The 14,157-nt window shown below is 42.6% G+C and overlaps 1 protein-coding gene across 1 annotated transcript in view; it reads right to left on the bottom strand.

The window, feature by feature from the left end:
- LOC101350733 (zinc finger protein 350-like) overlaps window positions 1–14,157 on the bottom strand; it is a 34,873-nt gene continuing 20,716 nt past the window's right edge. The window contains 4 exon segments of the mRNA XM_023736452.1: window positions 1–1,319; window positions 1,322–1,618; window positions 6,163–6,255; window positions 6,525–6,651. Of these exon segments, the coding sequence (XP_023592220.1) occupies window positions 166–1,319; window positions 1,322–1,618; window positions 6,163–6,255; window positions 6,525–6,651 (1,671 nt within the window). The 3' untranslated portion in view covers window positions 1–165.

Here is a 14,157-nt window from a genome sequence, read left to right as displayed (position 1 = left end):
CATGGGATCACCGTAAGTTGGATTCAATTGGATAGCAACTGGTTTTTCAAGAAGAAATTATCATAAAAAGTTGTTAGGACTTTCTAACTCCTAAAAATCTAACTAAACTCCTTATAGCAATTACTCTGTGTCTATTTCATCTAAAGTAGATAATGTATGCTTTGACTAGATTCGCTGGAGGGTAACATTTTCTGCGACATAAAATAAGACATAATTGATCACTGAAGGCACTACCACATTCACTGAATTAGCAAGGTTTCTCTCCTGTACAAATTCTCTGTTAGTGCCTGAGGGTTCACATCTGGCAATGGGCTGTCCCACAAGGACTATGTTCCTATTTGTTAGGAGTCCATTGCTGTTTAATGAAGACTGAGATGCCACAAAAGGCATTTGTATAGTCATTGTATTAACAGGGTTTTTATCATGCATGAGATCACTGGTATGTGATGAGCTGTGACTCACTGCAGAAGGGTCTTCCACCTTGTCTGAATCTACACGTTTCTCGCCTGTGTGTATTAATTTATGATTAAAACGATCAAGCATGGAGGCAAATTTTTGTCCACACACGTTGCAGACATAGGGTCTCTTCCTTGTATGAATTCTTTCATGTAAATTTAGTTGTTTCTTTTGGTTGAAGGCTTTCCCACATTCAATGCATTGAAAGCATTTCTCTACTTTATGCATTTTCTGATGTATATTGAGCACTGATTTCTTAAGAAGAACTGTGTCATAGTCTGTGCCTTCATAGGACGACTGTCTATGAATTCGCTGATGAGCAATAAGACTTAACTCACGGCTGAAGCATTTTCCACATTCACTGCATATACAGGGTTTCTCTACAGTATGAGTTTTCTGATGCATATTGAGTCCTGATTTTGTGATAAATGATTTGCCACATTCTGTGCATTCATAAGGTTTTTCTCCTGTGTGAGCTTTCTGATGGTTAGTGAGCATGAACTTTCGGGAGAAGGTTTTCCCACATAGACTGCATCTATGGGGTTTCTCTACTGTATGAATTTTCTGATGCATATTGAGGTCTGATTTCATGGTAAATGCCTTTTCACATTCTGTGCTTTTATAAGGTTTTTCTACTGTGTGAGCTCTTTGATGTTCAGTGAGCATGTACTTTTTAGAGAAGGCTTTCCCACATGGACTGCATCTATGAGGTTTCTTACCTGTATGAATCATCTCATGATTCATGAGCACAGACTTCCAGAAAAAGGCTTTCCCACATTCACTACATACATGCGGTTTGTCTATCTTGTGAGATTTCTGGTGCTTAATGACTTGGGACTTCATGGTTTTTGATTTTCGACAGAGAATTTAAATTCAGTATGAAATTGCTCATGGTTCGCATATAGAAATATTTTCTCATCTCTATTAAACTTAGCAGAGTTCTTTATTCCATATTTTCTGCTCTGGTTTATTAATGTTAAAATTGATTTCACAGTTTTTCCACGTAAGTCAAACATACTATGATTTTGCCTTAAAGCAAAATGACTTTTGTGCCAATGAATAATAGTTTCAAATGCATTATCTTCATGGCATTGTTCCATTCTATTCACCCTGCTTTCATTTTGAATGTTCCCCAGCAGATGATCACTAACTTCCTGGATTTCTAGAAAAGAACAGAACAATGAGTCCTTCCATCATCTTGATTTGAAATAAAGCTATTTTTAAAAATGCTTTGATGTGAGATGGCTCTTTAGTGACAATTCTATAAGTATAACTAAAACTCCATGTTTAATGTTCCTTGCGCACTGGTGAAAAACACAACAATCTAAACAACCCAAAAGGTAAAAGCAGTTAGTGTGGAAAAAAGGTGAGATATTTGGCTGTTCCTCAAACATACAGAGAAAAACATAATATAGTCTGTAAAATACAAGGAAGTCTTTCTGACCATCAGACTACAGAGGTTGGAGGGCCACCTGATCCAAATGGGGAAGAACAAATTAATTCCACAAATCCTTACTGAATGACAACTATGTACCAGGCACAGTCTAGTGTTGGGGATACACAAACATATTCCTTGTGCTTATGGGGCCTACATTTTAGTTTGGTAAAACAACCTAAGGAAAAAAAGCAAGGGAAGACGTAAGGTTTACAATTAATGTCACCCAAACAACTTGGTCTTTGAGGGATATTGTTCCTGAGTGATAACTATAAACTCTTGGATTTTCTTGAGTAATTGGGTGCATTTGTTACATATAGTTCTCCAGAATGGACTTGACAGATTATGCTAATGAAGTGACTAAGGTGGGGTTAGCCAGGGGCGGTGCAGTGAATTACTTAATATGGCCCTTTTTGCCATGTATGGTCTTGTGACTCCCACAAAATGATTGGGTGGGACTATGCAAATAGGGTGCTTACAGCCCACCAAGGGGATTATACAGCCTTCTAATAATGCGAATAAGGAATATGGAATGCAGGTGAGGGTGGGACCATGCAAATAAGTTGTACGGAATCCTAACGAGGGGATTGGTCACTTTTGCCATCCTGCTAGGCTTAAAATTAGCCACCCCAAAGGCAGGAAGAGGGAACTTTAATACCATCAAGAAGGAAGAGCCAGGAGTGGGGCACATCTTTTGCACCCGGGGTCATTGCGCTGAGAACGTCCTAGACCCAGAAAAGAGAGAGAAAGAGAACTGTAACATCAGAGACAGCACGAGACAGCAAGAAGCCGCAGCCAAGAAACAGCAGCAGCAGAACCAGGGGACCAGCATGAGATGGAAGCCCACAGAGCAGGTGCCTACAGTGTGCGTGCCAACCCATGGAGCAAGAGAGCTGAGAACCTTCCGACAGGTGCTTCTTGGCAGAGTAGGGTGCCTCTGGGCCCTTGTTGCAAGGTGGCTACAGTGGGTGTGCTGACCCATTGAATGAGAGAGCTGAGAGCCTTAGCATAGGAGGCTTCCTGGTGACGTGTTGTTCCCCCAGCACTTAGTGGGGCTAGGCTCACTGACCAATGAAGTGAGAGAGCTGAGTGCCTTTGGGCAGGAGGCTTCCTGGCAGAGTGGGGTGCCCCTGGGCACTTAGCAGAGCTAAAGAGCTTTGTAACACTTGCCTGAGCAGTGCAGGCACCAGCGGGGGAGTGAGGGCCAAGAGGAAGCCTCTCCTGAAGGGGCCGAGAGGAGCCTGTCCTGAGGGGCGCAAGAAGAGCCCTGCGCAGCCAAGAGGAGCTGGGATAGCCGTCGTGCACTGAAGAAGGGAGACTTTCCCTACATGCTTCCTGTTCCTGATACTGAGTTGTAACCTGTTGATCCTGATCCTGAGTTGTAGCTTATTTCCCTAATAAACCCCATAATCATGAGTATTGTCTGTGAGTTCTATGTGGCCAGTGCAATGAATTATCAAACCTAGCAGAGAAGTAGAGAGTGCCGTAGGAGGGATAGTATCAAACCTAGTAGAGAAATAGAGAATGCTGTAGGAGCAACAGCTGGTGTTAGAATTGGAAAAACGTTTGAAGGTAGACTTATGTTTGACCTCCACCTCATAGGAATCAGCCTTGGACTGATGCTGATGGTGATTCTCCCCACTCCTGAAGTTAAAGGAGGTCAGACTCCACTGCCGCCATTTTTACACCAGGCCTGAAAAACCACCTGACCACAGGGAGGTAGGCTGATTCAATCACACCTACATAATGAGGCCCCAGTAAAGGCTCTGGACATAGAAGCTCCACTGCTTCCTAGTTGGTGAAAGACACTGATGCAAGTCTTTTTGGGAAATGGAAGCTCCATATTGGAAACCCTCCCAAACATCTCCATATGTGTCTCTTCATTTGCATCCTTTTGCTACAACAAAACTGTAATCCTAAGTATAGCACTGTCCTAAGTTGTCCTAGTGACATATCAAGCTCAAGGTAATAGTAGAAACAAGCAGGTCAGAAGTAAAGGGAACCCCTGAGCTTAGGCTGGTATCTTGAAGAGGTGGAGGGTACCCCAGAACGTGTAGCCAGTAGGTCAGAACTGAGGGATCCTGAGAGGCCCCAGAGCTTTGAGGTGACATTATGAAGAGGTAGTGGGAAAACTGAATCTGCAGCCAGGAGATTGGAAGTGAGGGGAGTCTTGGGGATTCCCAAGCTTGCAGCTGACATCTGAATCTTGGGCCAACCTGGCAGTCTAGAGAACTATGTCCTCTAACTTGTGAACCCTGACCGAGTTTCAGGTGATTAGGAGAAGAAGTGTTGCATGGGCAGCTGGTATCAGAATTTAACAGAGAAGTTTTAAGTGGAGAATTTTGATTTATGAAGACATAAAGAAGCTCAAGAGTACGAAAAGTAGTTTGAAGGAGGAGGATGGGGAGAGGTGCAGGAAATCAGGATATATTTTAGAGGAAGAGAAGGCTCACTGATGAATTCATTGTTGCCTGGTGAGGGTGGGAGGAGGAAACCAAACTGAGGAATCAAGCATTACTCCTAGTATTTGGCATGAGGTAGTAATGGCTTTTAGCGAGATGAGGAATATCCTTGAAATACAGGATGTGGGGAGAATCAAGTAAACATTCTGAAGCATATCAACTTTAAGATGGTTATTATATATCCCAGTACAGAAATGAAGATATCTGAGCAGGCCTGTCCTTGGGGGGCCAAGAGGAGCCTGTCCTCAGGGGGCTGGAGAGAAGCCCTGCATGGCCCAGAGGCAGCATGCATGGTAGAGAGAAGGGCCTGCTTGCTTGCATGGCCAAGAGGACCTGAGACAGATGTCCTGCATTGAAGAAGGGAGGGATGTGCCCTCCATTTCAAAGGAGACTTCCAGACTTTGCCTACATGCTTCCTGATCCTGATCCTGAGCTATACCGTTACTTCCTTAATAAACCACTTAACTGTAAGTATGTAAGTATTACATTGGGCAAATTTGCTGCAAAAGACCTCTTTAAAGTGTTAAAAAGCAAAGATGTCACTTTGAGGCCTAAGATGCACCTGACCCAAGCCATGGTATTTTCAGTCGCCTCATATGAATGTGAAAGCTAGACAATGAATAAGGAAGACCGAAAAAGAATTGATGCCTTTGAATTATGGTGTTGGTGAAGAATATTGAATATACCCTGGACTGCCAAAAGAATGAACAAATCTGTCTTGGAAGAAGTACAGCTAGAATGCTCCTTAGAAGCAAGGATGGTGAGAGACTTCATCTCAGATACTTTGGACATGTTATCAGGAGGGATCAGTCCCTGGAAAAGGACATCATGCTTGGTAAAGTACAAGGTCAGCAAAAGAGAGGAAGACCTTCAAAGGAGATGGACTGACACAGTGGCTGCAACAGTGGGCTCAAACACAGCAATGATTGTGAGGATGGCGCAGGACCAGGTAGTGTTTCATTCTGTTGTACATAAGGGTTGCTATGAGCCAGAACCAACTCGACAGCACCTAACAACGACAACAGTGGTCTGTGAGTTCTTTGTGGACATTGCAACAAACTATTGAACCCAGCAGAGACGAAGAGAGTGTCGTGGGGCAGGACAGTTGGTGTCAGAATCGGTAAAGAAAAAAGGTTGAAGAGTGGAGATATTTCTGACCATCTCATGGGAATCAGCTTTGGGCTGATCTTGATTCTCATTCCTCCTCCAGAATTTAGACAGGTTCTGACAGTACTACCACAATAGACAGGTTGTGAAGATACTACTACCACCATAATATAAGAACAGATGAGAAAATGGAAATTGAACCTTTGGAGAACCTCAGAGTAATGGAAAATAGAAGCTGAGGAAATACATAAAGCCACAGTGAGAGACCAGTTTACTGTGGGGGCACAACATCTAAAGTGGATTGGATGTGAGGAAAGGAAATCAGTATTACCCAATGGGGGAGGAAATGTGCTGTATTCAGTAGACGGTTATAAACTTAAAGTTCGCTCTTTGAACAGTGGAATTTCAAAGCAAGGGAGGTGGAAGGACGTGAAGAAGAAGGGAAAGATTTCAAACTACTAGAAAGAAGAGAACTATACAAAGAAAAATATCAAGATGTAGAACAAATAAGGATCTGATCTAAGAAGAGGAAAAGGATATATTTTTTTCTAAACTCAACAAAGAAAAAGAGGTTCCATATGGGAGACAGATACGTGGTGGCACTGTTATGTACCTTCAGACACCCTTCATAGCTGTGACGCCTTCTCTCACTAGAATGTGACTTCCACAGCCTTCCCCCCTTGATGGTTTTCGTTTGCTTACCTGAAAAGTTTTGACTATGGATTTCGTCTTCTAAACTCCATGGTGGTTCTCGTTCCAACCTGAAGAGCACATCTGGTTTGCCGACTTGACACCCTGTTCGTGGGAAATCAAAGAATTCTAGACTCATCAAATTGGGCTTGGATTTGTGAAGACTGCAGAATGTTACATTTGGGACAAAACGATTTCCACATGTACACAGTAAAGGTTTTCCTCTCAGAAGTAGGGAGTATATTCACTTATCTAGGGCCAGAAATTAGACTGAGAATCTACCATTTGAGAGGCCCACAGACACTCTAAAAGTTTCAGCAGCTGAGAAAGGAAAAGGCCAATGACAGGCATTCTGAGTAGCAAGGTGTCCTCACCCACAGACACGAGGTTATGAAAGTTCTCCAACATCACTTCCCTGTACAGGTCCTTCTGAGCAGGGTCCAGGAGCTGCCACTCCTCCCAGGCGAACTCCACAGCCACATCGTTGAATTCCAGTGATACCTGTTACAACAGGGTCCGTTTAGTGAAGTGATTTCCTCTTGATGATATAAATGAAATGCAAAGGAAGTTGTTCTGCTCATTTCTTTTATACAGGCAGTATCTATATACTTAATGTTGTTTTTTAAGATACCTTATAAAAAAATAAAAATTGTAACAAAATATTCTGTAATTGTGCATTCAATCATCCATCCATACATCAAATGAGATGTTTCTATAATGTGGAGCAATTAAATCCTCTTGGTAACCTAGGAACATCTTACATTCACATATATATACTTAAACACACACATATGTGTATATGTCTGTATATGTGTAAGTATGTGTTTGCATATTTAGCCATCTATTTGCTAAGTAATAAACATAATGCAAGTGACTTCCGGGAGAATAAAACATGTTCCTACATTCAACATGAGCCTTCACAACCAATATCAGAATCTGTAGCAAAAATACCCTAGATAGCAGAATTACAAGAAACTATATATTTAATAACTATGTTTACTATGATGAAAAGAATGAAAGAAACTATCAAATATATTTAAAGAACAAGAAACAAGATGATTAGGTGGATTTGGGGAAAATTATACACACATGTATGCACATATATTAACAGATCTATTAACAGCATATTAAATACATGAAACAGCTGTAATGTACAATTGATGAAATTACACAAAATGTAGCAGAGACAGAGACAATAAAAAGAAGAGGCTAGTAAACATGCATAGACTGAGCATATCTAACATATGCCTATCCATAATTTCTGAATTATGCTTCTTCCTTCAGAATATGGACAGGTACCAAGCGAGAAGCAGCAGCAATATGCTCTACACACTCAAAAATAATTTCTTACTGAATGAAAGACCTGTAGCAGGCAGGTCCTAAGATGACCCAAAGATCGTCACCTTTCCAGTATTCACACCTATGTACAGTCCCCTCTCCTTGAACATGGGAGAGACTAGTGACTTCCTCGTATCTAACAGAAAATAGTAAATGTGATGGAATATAAGGTAGGACTACCAGTAATAGTACCTTCAAAACCTATCTAACTTTAGGGAGGATGATGGCCAGGATCAGCCCAAAGCTGATTCCTATGAGGTAGAGGTCTGACATACCTCCATTCTCCAATGTTTTTATCAATTCTGACACCAGCTGCCTGTGGTGTGATGGATCCCTTTTATTCGGCCTTTCTCGCCATGGTCTTGTAACTCCCACCAAATGACTGGGTGAGGCTAGGCATATGAGGTGCTTGTGGCCCACCAAGGGGATTGGATAGCTTGCTAATAATGTAAATGAGGTGCATGGGACCCTTGTGGGGGTGGGACCTTGCAAATAAGGTGTATGGAACCCCAACAAAGGGACTGGTCAGTTTTGCCATCCCACTAGGCTTAATGGGAGACACAGAGAGAGAGGAGCTGTAACACAGAAAAATGACAGCACCACAGCAATAGCTGTGCAAAACAGCAAGAACCAGGAGACCGGCATGAGCCAGCTGCAGTGGGGTTTGCTAACCATGGAGCTAAGAGTTGCAGCAAGACCCCAGCAGGGCCCGATGGCAAAGGGTGAGAAGAAACTGTCCTGATCAAAGAACTGCATCCGGAGTTATTCCCATTACTTCCAAGTTGATCCTGATCCTGAGTTGTACCCTGTTACTTCCCTAATAAACCACTTAACTGTAAGAGTGGTCTGTGAGTTGTGTGTGACATTGAAGTGAATTACTGAACCCAAAGACAGAAGGGACAGTACTGAGAGGAGGGAGAGTAGCTGATGTTAGAGATGATGGAGTGGTAGAGCAGTTTGGAAAAGGTGGACATTTAAGACATCTTTAACCTCCACCTCATAAGAACCAGCTTTGTGCTGATCCTTATAAAAGAAATTATTCATCTACCATCCGTCCCTCCCACGGCACTCTCTACTTCACTGCTGGCTTCGATAATCTTTTGCAATGGCCACTCACAGACCATACTTAGAGTTAAGTGATTTATTAAGGAAGTAACAAGGTACAACTGAGGATCAGAACCAGGAAGCACGCAGGTAGTGTCCTTTCTATGCAGCACAGCTCTCTCAGCTCCTCTCAGCCACGCAGGCCTCCTCCTAGACCCCTCAGGACAAGCTTCTTCTCAGCCCCCTCAGGACAGGCTTCTTCTCAGCCCTCTGAGGACAGGCTCCTCTTGGCCCTCTCAGGACAGGCTCCTAAATTTAGGCCCCTTCACAAAGTCTTTTCTTGGCCCTGCAGTCCGTCACCACTGACTCTGCCACAGAGCCCCTTCCAGGCCTGTTGCTGCCAGCTCTGCCACTGTGTCCCTTCCGGGCCTCTCGCTGTCTTCAGTGTTACAGCCCTTGACCCGTGTTACATCTCTTCCTTGCCTGCTCTCTCTCTGCTTCTTCTGTTTTTTCTTCCTTCTTGCTCCTTCCTGCTGCTTCTCTTCCTGTTTCTTTCTGTCTGAAACCTCTGTGGTGTTGGCCACTTATATCTAATACTCTTTGTCAATTTCAAGGCATAACCTTCCCACCAGGGCCACGAACTGACCCATCCCCTCAGTAGGCCGCAGACACTTTATTTGCATACTAGGCTACAAATACTTAAAGTCTATAGTTACTTCATTTGCATACTCTATTGACCAATCCCTGCAGGGTGCATACCAATCACAGGGTCAGGGAAAAATATCAAACTATCCTTGTTGACACCTTACCCAAGAAATGTCAATCAACCTGCACAAAAGTAACAAACACTCTGGGGTATAAAACTAGGGCAAAGGTAGCTCCTCAGGGTTTAGGGGAATAATCTCTGAAGCTGTTTTTCCAAAGAACCAAAGCAAAAGGCTACATAAAGAAACTCATTTCACCACAGAATGGCACTTCCATGATTAGATTACATATTAGCTGTTACTGCCACCTTACTGGTTTTCATGAAGCAAGTTGCTATTTTGGGGAAGTTCATGTGGCAAGTAACTGAGGGCTGCTTCTGGGGAACACACAGTGAGGAATTGAGGCCCTCTGTAAAACAAGCCTCGTGGAACTGATATCTTCCCACAATCTCCTCAGTGAGATTGAAAGCAGACCCCTCCCCATTCAAGCAGCCTGGTGAGACACCACAAAACAAAGCAGCAACAGAAACCGTGCCCATATTCCTGACCACAGAAGCTGCAAAATGACAAATGTGTACTGTTTTAAGCCTCTAAAAATTTGAGATACTCTGCAAGAAGCAATAGCTAAGTCATTGTAATGCTGTGAAATGAATCATCTACATTCACAAGGGATAAGAATCAGGATCAGCACATAGCTGGTTCCTAAAAGGTAGAGGTCAGACATAACCTCTGCTCGCCAAGATTTTTTTTACCAATTCTTACACCAGCCACCCTCCCAGCCCCCCATGGCACTCTCTACTTCTCTTCTGGGTTCGATAATTTGTTGCAATAGCCACACACAACTCACAGAACATACTCACAGTTATGTGGTTTGTTATGGAAGTTAACAGGCTACAAGTTGGGATCAGGATCAACTTGGAAGTAACAGGAACAACTTGGGATTTGGATCAGAAAACATATAGGCAAGGTCTGGAAGGTTCACCTGAAGTGGAGAGCACATTCCTCCCTTCTTCAGTATAGGACAGCTTCCAATCAGGACAGTGCTCTCAGCTGCTGTCTGCCATCATGCCTCTCTGCTAACTGGCCCAGCTCATAGCAGTTTAACAGGCCCTTCTAAGCTGCATAAGCAGGCCCTTCCCATCCGTAACGTTCTAGTACTGCAAGCGTCAGACCTCATCTAACTTCAGGGTGAATAATGAGAATTACCAACAACACAAAGCTGATGGCAATTCGTATGAGGTGGAGGTCAGAAATACCTCCATCTCTAAACTTTTTACCAATTCTGACACCAGCCTTCCTCCCAACAGCACTCTCTACTTCTCTGCTGGGTTCGATAATTTGTCGCAATGGCCACACAGAACTCACAGACCATACTTAAAGTTAAGTGGTTTATTAAGAAAGTAACAGGGTACAACTTGGGATCAGGATCAGGAAGCACGTAGGGAAAGTCTCCCTTCTTCGGTGCAGGACAGCTCTCTCAGCTCCTCTCGGCTATGCAAGCAAGTAGGCCCCTCTCTCTGCCATGCATGCTCCCTCTCAGCTATGCAGGCCTCCTCTCAGTCCCCTGAGGACAGGCCTCCTCTTGACCTCCTGAAGATAGGACTACTCTTACCCATCTCAGAAACAGGCCTCTCTGTCTTCAGCCTCTCCACAGCTAACTAACCCAGCTCATAGACAGAGTAGCAGGTTTGTTCAGTTCTCTTAGCTGCATTTCTAGCAGCAGGTTTCTGCCATCTCTACCGACTCTACCACCACCACCGACTCTGCCACAGGGCCCCTACTGGGCCTGTCACTGCTGGCTCTGCTGCGGGGCCCCGTCAGGCCTGTTGCTGCAGGGCTTCTTTCAGGCCTCTCGCTGTCTTCAGTGTTAAAGCCCTTTACCTGTATTATAGCTATTTTAGGAGGTTCCTCACCTCCTCTCTCTCTGCTTCTTCTCTCTTTTTGCCTCTCTTGCCTTTTCTCCTTTCTGCTTCTCCCTGCTTCTGAAATCTCTGTGGGGTTGGCTTCATACATAATAAAAATCCTTGTCAATTTCAAGGCCTGGCCCTCCCACCAGGGCCACGAACTGACCAATCCCCTCTGTGTAGGCTACAGTCACTTCATTTGCATAGTAGGCTATAGTCATTTCATCTGCATAACAGGCTACAGTCAATTCATCTGCATAGTCTACAGTCACTTAATTTGCATAGTATATTTGCAAGGTGCATACCAATCATAGGGCAGGATGCAGCCAAGGTAAGACAAAAATTATTAAACATCGAGTTGTTTACAGCTTGCCCAGGAAATGTCAATCAAAAGTAACAAACCTTTGGGGGTAGAAAACTAGGGCAAAGGTAACTGCTCAGGGCTTAAGAGAAAAATTCTCAAGCTATTTTTCCAAAGAACCAAGGCAAAAGGCCACACAAAGGAACCCACTGCACCAGTCATACAAGACCTAATCATTAAAAAAAAAAGCTGAAACAATTGAAAGAGTTAACAAGACCAAAAGCAGGTTCTTTGAAAAGATCAACAAAATCGATAAACCACTGGCCAAACTGACAAAAGAAAAACAGCACAGGAACCAAATAACCCATATAAGAAATGAGATGGGTGATATCACAACAGACCCAACTGAAATTAAAGAATCATAACAGGATGAAAACCTGTACTCTAACAAATTTGAAAACCTAGAGGAAATGGACAAATTTCTAGAAACTCACCACCTACCTAAACTAACACAAACAGAGGTAGAACAACTAAATAAACCCATAACAAAAGAAGAGATTGAAAAGGTAATTTAAAAACTTCCAACAAAAAAAAGCCCTGGCCCGGACGGTTTCACTGGAGAATTCTAACAAACTTTCAGAGAAGAGTTAACACCACTACTACTAAAGGTATTTCAGAGCACAGAAAAGGATGGAATACTCCCAAACTCATTCTATGAAGCCAGCATAACCCTGACACCAAAACCAGGTAAAGACACCACAAAAAAAAAAAGAAAATTACAGACAAATATCCCTCATGAACATCGATGCAAAAATCCTCAACAAAATTTTAGCCAATAGAATTCAGCAACATATCAAAAAAATAATTCACCATGATCAAGTGGGATTTATACCAGGTATGCAGGGATGGTTCAACATAGAAAAACAACCAATGTGATCCATCACATAAATAAAACAAAAGACAAGAACCACATGATCTTATCAATTGAGGCAAAAAGGCATTTGACAAAGTCCAACACCCATTCATGATAAAAACTCTCAGCAAAATAGGAATAGAAGGGAAATTCCTCAGCATAATTAAGGGCATTTATACAAAGCCAACAGCCAACATCATCCTAAATGGAGAGAGTTTGAAAGCATTCCCCTTGAGAACAGGAACCAGACAAGGATGCCCTTTATCACCACTCTTATTCAACATTGTGCTGGAGGTACTAGCCAGAGCAATTAGGCTAGAAAAAGAAATAAAGGCCATCCAGATTGGTAAGGAAGAAGTGAAAGTATCTCTATTTGCAGATGATATGATCTTATACACAGAAAACCCCAAAGAATCCACAAGAAAACTCCTGGAACTAATAGAGGATTTCAGTGAAGTATCAGGATACAAGGTAAGCATACAAAAGTCAGTTAGATTCCTCCAAATCAACAAAGAGAACTTCAAAAAGGAAATCACCAAATCAATACCATTTACAACCCACCTGGAGCAAAGGAGAATGAAGAACACCAAAGACACAAGGAAAGTATTAGCCGAAGAGACAGAAAGGGACACATAAACCGAGACTTCACCAGCCTGAGACTGGAAGAACTAGATGGTGCCCAGCTCCCACCAATGACTGCCCTGACAAGGAACACAACAGAGTCCCTGATGGGGCAGGAGAAAAGTGGGGTGCAGAACTCAAATTCTAGTAAAAAGACCAGACTTAATGGTTCGAGACTGGAAGAACCCCAGAAGACACGGCCCCCAGACTCTGTGTTGGCCCAAAACTAAAACCATTCCTGAGGCCAACTCTTCAGACAGGGATTAGACTTGACTATGGGACATAAAGTGATACTTGTGAAGGGTGTGCTTCTTAGCTCAAGTAGATACATGAGACTAAATGCACAGTTCCTGTCCAGAGGCGAGATGAGAAGGCAGAAAGGGTCAGGAGCTGGTTGAATGGACACAGGAAAACCCGGGGTGGAAAGGAGGAATGTGGTGTCACAGCATAGGGAGAGCAATCAGGACATAACAGTATATGTATAAATTTTTGTTGGAAAGACTAACTTGAATTGTGAACTTTCACTTAAAGCACACAAATTTGTTTTAGAAAGGGGAAAAAAAAGCTTTGAAAGCAATTGAAAACAATATGAACTATAGGAATGCATTCATTAGGAATTTGCAATCAGCAATCCTATCCTACTCACAGCCAATTTTGACGCAGGATGGAATATGCAGAAAGTCTCACCCATATTTGATTTAAATGATTCAGAAAATGACATCGTGCACTTCAAACTGATATAAGACTTTTGCAATGATGTGAGAGGGTGAATGTGTTTCATATGTGGGAAGGACATGAATTTTTGGAGCCAAAGTGTGGTATGTTATGGATTGAATTGTGTTCCCCAAAAATATGTGTTGAAAATCCTAACCCATATACTTGTGGATGTAATACCTTTTGGGAGTAGGGTTTTCTTTATGTTAATGAAGCCCTATCAGTGTAGTATGTGTCTTAAGCCAATCACTTTTGAGATACAGGCAGTCCCCAGGTTACGAACGTCAGACTTAAGTACAACCTGTAGTTATGAACCAACCTCCATAATGCCTATTATATTAAAAATTCAAGGTACATACAATGCTTCATAATAACAAACAGGTGCTACTTTGCAACTCAAATCAAAACATTATTACTGTTGTAGTCTTATGTTAAAGATGCTTTATTGTATCTGGAAGTGTTTCTTCA

This window comes from Trichechus manatus, unplaced genomic scaffold (assembly GCF_000243295.1).
Source record: "Trichechus manatus latirostris isolate Lorelei unplaced genomic scaffold, TriManLat1.0 scaffold00087, whole genome shotgun sequence".
NCBI classification, from domain to species: domain Eukaryota; kingdom Metazoa; phylum Chordata; class Mammalia; order Sirenia; family Trichechidae; genus Trichechus; species Trichechus manatus.
This window is presented reverse-complemented; position numbering and strand designations above follow the sequence as displayed.